Below are 7212 nucleotides of genomic sequence, written 5' to 3'. Positions count from 1 at the left end.
CACACACACACATATATATATATATACATATACAATATATATATTAAAATTTACTATTAAATATATATATATATATATATATATATAAACTGACATTTACACATGTAAAAAATTTTTTACAAAATCCACAAAAAAATGTGTGGATAGGGTGGGTTACATTAAAATACAGATTTTTTCATCAGTATTGAACAATACATGACAATAAATCACAGCCGATGCACACAAATAATATTATCCACGGATGTAAGGAAAACAACTTACGCTTGATCTCTTTTGTAGAGCCGATTACTGCAAACTCACGCGCATCTAATGAATAACAACTATAAAACACGTCCCCATTGATCTCTTCACAGCGGCTTTAAAGCTGATCAATGCTTATGATCATCTGTACATATATTGATGAGTAGATTCTTTCAAAACGGCCCAGAGGCGCGCCAAAGTTCACGATACGGAGAAATTGAAAGACGCTGATTGGCTAGTGTAGATGACGTCAGGAAGCTCCCATAATGCTCCTCGTGATAATGTCCATATCGAGCGGCCATCTTGATGAGGACATTACCCTTCCGGTTTTTTCAGTGAAATGTTTATTAAAAAGCCACATATCAAATGCCGGTGAAGTACACATATAAAGATAGAAAAATGTGTTTTTTACGTTATTCTAATTACCAGTAGTCTCAATGATATTTATAGAATATCATTAATGTTATAAAATGCTTAAACCAAGTTTATTTGAGAGTAACAGGTGTTACTATTATTAATTAATGAGACTCACGCGTTGATAATCATGTACTTCATTTCCTTTTTCTTGAAAGTGTATTTACGAAGCCTGCGATACTGAATGGAAGCTTTGAAGCATACAGTTTTGGAGTGAATTTGAGGAATACTGTTGAGTCTATATGGAATATGGTACTGAAGTATATTGCTGAAGTATGTATATTTTGTATCTCTCACCTAAGTTTGCGTTTGCTTGCAGTGCTGAGTTTAATCAGTTGCAGCAGCAGGAAGGAGAAACTAGGCTCAAAGATTCCAGTTAACTTCACAACCTCTTCAGTGTTGAGCTCAGAAGAGGAAGAACTATCTGAAGCCTCGTGGAGTTCTTCAGGTCTGTCCGAGTCTTCTGGCATCAATATCTGTCAACATTCAACAAAGAGAACAATGTATTTGTAGAGAACAATTATTGTTGTTGTTATTCTTATTAGTATATAAGGGACTTACAAATGAGAAATAATTACTGTTAATAATAATAATAAACAAAATCTTAAACAAAAATAATAAAATAAATAAGACACTTTTGTCCAAGGGAGAAATGGTGATGGTGATGATGAGGATGATCGTTATTATTATCGTTATTATCTTTATAGACACATACATGCAAAGGAACAAATTAGAAATTATTATTATTACTAATAATAGTGATGATAAATATTAGCCTTAATATAATACACTTTTATCCAAGAGGCTTTTATCCAATAATTATTTATTATTATTATTGATATTAATTAATAATAATTCATTTAATAATAAAAAGACACTTTTGCCCAAGGAACTTACAAATGAGAAATCATTATTGTTAATAATAAAAACATGGATAATAATAAACAAAAATATAAGACACTTCATAAAAGACACTTTTGTCCAAGGGAGAAATAATAATGATGATGATGATGATGAGGAGGATTATTATTATTATTGATCAAATAAAACTAATATAATAACCTTTATATTTTCGTGCAAGGGACTAACAACTGAGAAATTATTATTATTATACTACTAATAATAATAGTAATGATAATAAATATATTATATAATATAAATATAATAATAATTTATTCAAGGGACTTATAAATGAGAAAGTATTATTGAATATCATTATCATTATCATTTTGTTGTAATAATAATAGTAATAATACATCTTATATAATACTTTATTTAATAAATATTAACATATCTTAATATAATAACCTTCATACAATGTACTTTAACCAAGGGACTAACAAATGAGAAAGTATTATTATTATTATTTATGATCATAATGCATATTAACAATCTTAATAAAATAACCTTAATATAAGACTCTTATCCAAGGGACATATAAATTAGAAACTATATTATTATTATTATAATACCTTTTCCTGTTGCTCCAGCAGCTCTTTATGGATGAGTTTGAAAGCGTGACGTGTTTCACACATGATCTCTAGAGCTCCTGTCAGAGTTTTCAGTTTCACAGCACTGCTGTTCTGACCTGGAAAACACAATAAAACATCCGATAAGAGCTTTACTCGTGTCCCATCAGCCTCTCCCAGCTGATAGTTCCTGCAGTGTGTGTTTCTCACCTGCCATGGTGAACTCAGCGAAGGCCACTCTCTCCAGAAGCGTGCGGAGCAGCTCGCACGGGGCTTCACTCAGACTTATGAAGAGCCGCACAGCCTTACTGTAATGCTGCTCTGCCAGAGCTTTGTGCTGCTTACGGACGCTCTCGTCTCCAACCTGACAGAGAGAACAAACCATGTTAAGTCTTACTGTATATGTTGAAGATGAAGGTGTAGACTCTTCCTCTGCAGGTGGCTGATGCTGTACCTGGTTGCGGTAGCAGCTGTGGTACATGGAAGCCAGTCTGTGGTGGATAGTGGCTGCTCTGTACTGGTAGAGTGGCTGGCGAGCGGACTCCGTCTGCAGGTCGCAGTACCTCAGGGACTTCATCATGGACTCGGTGACTTCCCTCTCGATCTGAAACACAGTGCGCTCATGTCAAGTGGAGTTCATTATTTCAGCAGTGTGTACGGACAGAATAAAGTGTGTGTGTGTGTGTGTGTACCTGCTCCTGTGCTTTACGGGACAGCGGCGCGTAGTCCTGGAGGAGTGTGGCCAGTGTGAAATATGTTGTAGAGAGTTCCCAGTTTACAGAGTCCCAGACGGCTGAGTGACCCTCCCTGCAACCCAGAGACTTCAGCGCCCGCTGATAGTAATCTATCGCCTATTGATGGAGAGAGAGAGAGAGACGGCTACTGTGATGCAGCTACAGCACAAGGACCCTCTTCCTAGTCTTATTATGAATGATGTATTACATTTAAATGAATTAATTTATCCAAGGGACTTAAAACTCAGACATGTATTACTACTACTACTACTACTAAATATTAGCATAATAATAATAATAATTATTATTATTGTTGTATCTTGATATAAAAATCTTAATATAAGACACTCCTATCCAAGGGATAAACAAATTAGGACAATGATGATTATCATTAAATATTAACCATCTTAAAATAATAATCTTAAAGGGTTAGTTCACCTAAAAATGAAAATTCTGTCATTAAAGGAACACTCCACTATTTTTGAAAATAGGCTCATTTTCCAACTCCCCTAGAGCTGAACAGTTGAGTTTTACCGTTGTCGAATCCATTCAGCCGATCTCCGGGTCTGGCGGTAGCACTTTTAGCTGTAGCTTAGCATAGATCATTGAATCGGATTAGACCGTTAGCATCTCGCTCAAAAATGACCAAAGAGTTTCAATATTTTTCCTATTTAAAACTTGACTCTTCTGTAGTTACATCGTGTACTAAGACCGACGGAAAATGAAAAGTTGCGATTTTCTAGGCCGATATGGCTAGGAACTATACTCTCATTCCGGTGTAATAATCAAGGAACTTTGCTGCCGTACCATGGGTGCAGCAGGTGCAATGATATTACGCAGCGCCTGAAAATAGTCCCCAGTACGTTCCCTGTGCAAGCAGGTGGTCACGTTGGTTATGTTGACGGAAGTTAGCCTATTTTCAGGCGCTGCGTAATATCATTGCAAAACGTATCACGAAGCTACGAGAATACTTTTTTGCGCAAAGAAAACAAAAATAACGACTTTATTCCACATTTTCGTCTCTACTGCGTCACTTTGGACGCGCGTTCACAACAGTATCATGACACGAGCGATCATGACTTTTCTGGACCTTGAACGTCGTGGTAGTTACCTTGCTGTCTATGGGAGTTGTCAGAGAGCCCTCAAATTTCATCAAAAATATCTTAAATTGTGTTCCAAAGATGAACAACGGTCTTACGGGTTTGGAACAACACGAGGGTGAGTAATTAATGACAGAATTTTCATTTTTGGGTGAACTAACCCTTTAACACTAGACAGTTGTATCCACTTTGTATCCATCTACAAGAAAAATTTATAATAAGAAGAATGAATGAGAATAATCATAATAAATACTATTATTTATTATTTCTATAAATAATAATAATAGTGATTTCCTGTTTGCAGATGGAAAAAAGTATAATTACAGTGGGTACGGAAAGTATTCAGACCCCCTTACATTTAAGAGTGAAAAATTTAAGGGGGTCTGAATACTTTCCGTACCCACTGTATATCGTTATTATTGTTATTATTACTATTATTATTTTTATTAATATAATCCTCTTAATGACACTATCCACTTTTTATCTATCTACAAGAAAATAATAATAATTATTGTTATTACATAATCACAATAATTATAATATAATTGTATTATTATTATTATTTCTCATTTGTAGATGGATAAAAATGTCTTAAATTACATATTTAATATAATATTGATTATGAGAATTGTTATTAAATATTTTTTATTATAATTATATAATATAATTACTCCAACAGTCTTAATATTATAATCTTACCCAAGAAAAAAATTCTTATTAATATTGTTATTATTATCATTAATAAATATTAATGATCTTTATATAATAATCTTAATAAAAGACACTTTAATCAAAGGGATAAAAAAATGAGAAAGTATTATTATAGTAATATTGTTTCTCTTGTAGATAAAACATCTTATATTAAGATGACTATATTAAGATAATATTTAATAATATAATAATTTCTTACTTGTATATCCCTTGGGTAAGTGTCACACATTAAGATGATTATATGTCAATAATAATATGTTAATAATAACAATAATAATGGGACACTTCATGTCCATGTACAAGATAAATTAATATAATTTATAAAATAAAAACTATTATCATTATCACCATTACAATCATTATTATTACAACAACCGGCAAATCAAAATGTGCATTTCAGAAGCTATTAAACATCTTAAAAGTTCAAGTACAGTTCAAGACCGTATGTGTGATAATGATGAACCTTGTTGTAGTAGAGGGCCTCTTCCGGTGAGAACTCGCCGCGGCTGTGCTCTGATGTTGTGACGCAGTGAGCCTGAGCGCAGATACGCATGAGTCGACCGATGTTACACAGCAGCAGGGCTGTGTTCACAGAGTCTGAAATCGCATTGAAATCCTGCATGCCCTTCTCAAAACACGAGAAACTTTTCTTCCACAGCTCCTGCTCGGCCACGCACACGCTCCTGCGCACTGGAGAAGAAAAAGCGATACTTCACAAACAACTTTCGACAAACCACCCCAAATGTTTGATGTTAAAGTCTAATAGAAACCCAAGAAGCCCTCACCTCCTTGTTTTTCCGCCTGCATGGCCGCGGCCTGGTTCATATAAAAGACGCCCATCTCGTTGCGGATGTTACCGAGCCGTTTCAGAACCTGACCCAGCTGCTCCTGTCCCAGGTCCTTCAGAACTCCTGACGTCAAAAGGTCATGGGCAGCCTCGTAACACTTGCTGCTGACAATCAGCTGGTACTCTGGGTCTGAGGCCAGATCAGTGGCCATGCTAAAGGCTGAGAGAGCAAAAAACAAATGTCAATATTGAAATGTTTTAAGACACTGTCTCTTCCTGGAGTTTTAATATCCAATCCACATCCTAAGCACAGTGAAATTTCACTGCTCCAAAATCCCATTCCACATCGGTGTTGCAGTAATTACAGTAGCTGCTACCATAATGCACAATATAGTATGATTTCTTCAGCACAAAGAGCGCGTGATGTAGCGTTCGTTCAGACCTTGGCAGGAGCTCTCGCGGTGCAGGCAGTGGAGGATCTCCTGGTCGTCTTTAGTCTGGTAGTTGTATTCCTCCAGATACGCTGCTCTGTTTGAGGCATTCTGGGCCAACATGAGCTGAACATCTCCACACAGAGACAGACACTGGCAGTGGAATAGAAGCACCTGCGGGTGGAGACCACCACTGATGGAGCAATACCCATCTATAGGGACAGAGAAAGCATATATCGATCAAGTTTGAACAGATAAGCGCTAAAGAAGCTGCGTAATTAACAGTCTTTAATTATATATTTGTAACTTCCTGTTTTAATGAGAACATATCATGCACATGTGTAGAATATTCACATTCAATATTCATGTTCAAAAGTTTTGAGGTCAGTAAGATATTTTTAATGTTCCTGAAACAAGACTTTTATGCTCAGCAAGGCTGCATTTATTTTATTAAAAGTACAGTAATATTATAAAATATTATTACAATTTGAAATAATTGTTTTCTGTATTTGAATTTTGAAAATATATTTGAAAATATATTAAAATGTATTTTACTCCTGTGATGCAAAGCTGAATTTTCAGCATCATTACTCCAATCTTCAGTCTCACATGATCCTTCAGAAATCATTCTAATAAGCTGATTTGCTGCTCAAGAAACATTTTGAATGACAATATATGTCCTGAGGTTTTTTGACAACACTGAAAGCTGCTTGTTCTTACCGTGGCACTGCAGAGCCAGTTTGATATAGCGCAGGGCCCGTCCGTACTTCAGCAGGTTGGTTGCAGCATCTGACAGGACGAAGTACGCTTTCGACGCTTTCAGGAACAGCTGCAGTTTCATGCGGTGCTGCCATGTGCCCGGTAACATACCAGAGCGTGTCATCACCTTCAGCTCCTCGTTACACGGCCCAACTGTGTGACCCAAGATGAAGATGAACACTGTACATAATCAAATAGTGGAAGAAGAAACAGTTTCTGAGGAAGTGAATGGATGAGGTGACTGACCTCTGTCCAGCAGCAGAGCGATCTCTTTCTCCACGTCTCTAGCTCCTTTCTGACTCCGCTCCTCGTATTTTAGAGGGATAGGTGTGCTGGGGTCGGCCGCAGGAAGGTCACTCTCTTTCTTTATGCTGTTGTCCACGGCTTTTAAACCCTAAACACACAGATGAGGTTTTGCATTAGTGTTTTTTGGATGGATGGATGGATGGATGGATAGGTCACTCTATGCTGTTGTCCACGGCTTTTAAACCCTAAACACACAGATGAGGTTTTGCATTAGTGTTTTTTGGATGGATGGATGGATGGATGGATGGACGGACGGATGGA

At 36.3% G+C, this 7212-nt stretch overlaps 1 protein-coding gene and 1 long non-coding RNA gene across 2 annotated transcripts in view; both read right to left on the bottom strand.

Moving 5' to 3' along the window:
• The window catches only part of LOC107586578 (uncharacterized), a 2463-nt gene extending 2016 nt beyond the window's left edge, over window positions 1–447 (bottom strand). Inside the window, exon 1 of the long non-coding RNA XR_001609378.1 lies at window positions 262–447. This is a non-coding gene — a long non-coding RNA (uncharacterized lncRNA). The remainder of the gene's footprint in view (window positions 1–261) is intronic.
• Window positions 448–947: 500 nt separating this feature from the next.
• The window catches only part of LOC107586636 (erythroid differentiation-related factor 1-like), a 17171-nt gene continuing 10906 nt past the window's right edge, over window positions 948–7212 (bottom strand). Inside the window, exons 17-24 of the mRNA XM_016274090.1 lie at window positions 5898–6098; window positions 5454–5675; window positions 5132–5358; window positions 2816–2974; window positions 2578–2727; window positions 2334–2487; window positions 2127–2242; window positions 948–1130 (exon numbers count right to left, since the gene is read on the bottom strand). Of these exons, the coding sequence (XP_016129576.1) occupies window positions 948–1130; window positions 2127–2242; window positions 2334–2487; window positions 2578–2727; window positions 2816–2974; window positions 5132–5358; window positions 5454–5675; window positions 5898–6098 (1412 nt within the window). The remainder of the gene's footprint in view (window positions 1131–2126; window positions 2243–2333; window positions 2488–2577; window positions 2728–2815; window positions 2975–5131; window positions 5359–5453; window positions 5676–5897; window positions 6099–7212) is intronic.

The sequence above is a fragment of the Sinocyclocheilus grahami genome, unplaced genomic scaffold, assembly GCF_001515645.1.
Source record: "Sinocyclocheilus grahami isolate Dianchi unplaced genomic scaffold, SAMN03320097.WGS_v1.1 scaffold84.1, whole genome shotgun sequence".
Classification (NCBI taxonomy): Eukaryota; Metazoa; Chordata; class Actinopteri; order Cypriniformes; family Cyprinidae; genus Sinocyclocheilus; species Sinocyclocheilus grahami.
The sequence above is the reverse complement of the archived record's forward strand: the minus strand, read 5'-3'. Positions and strand labels throughout refer to the sequence as shown.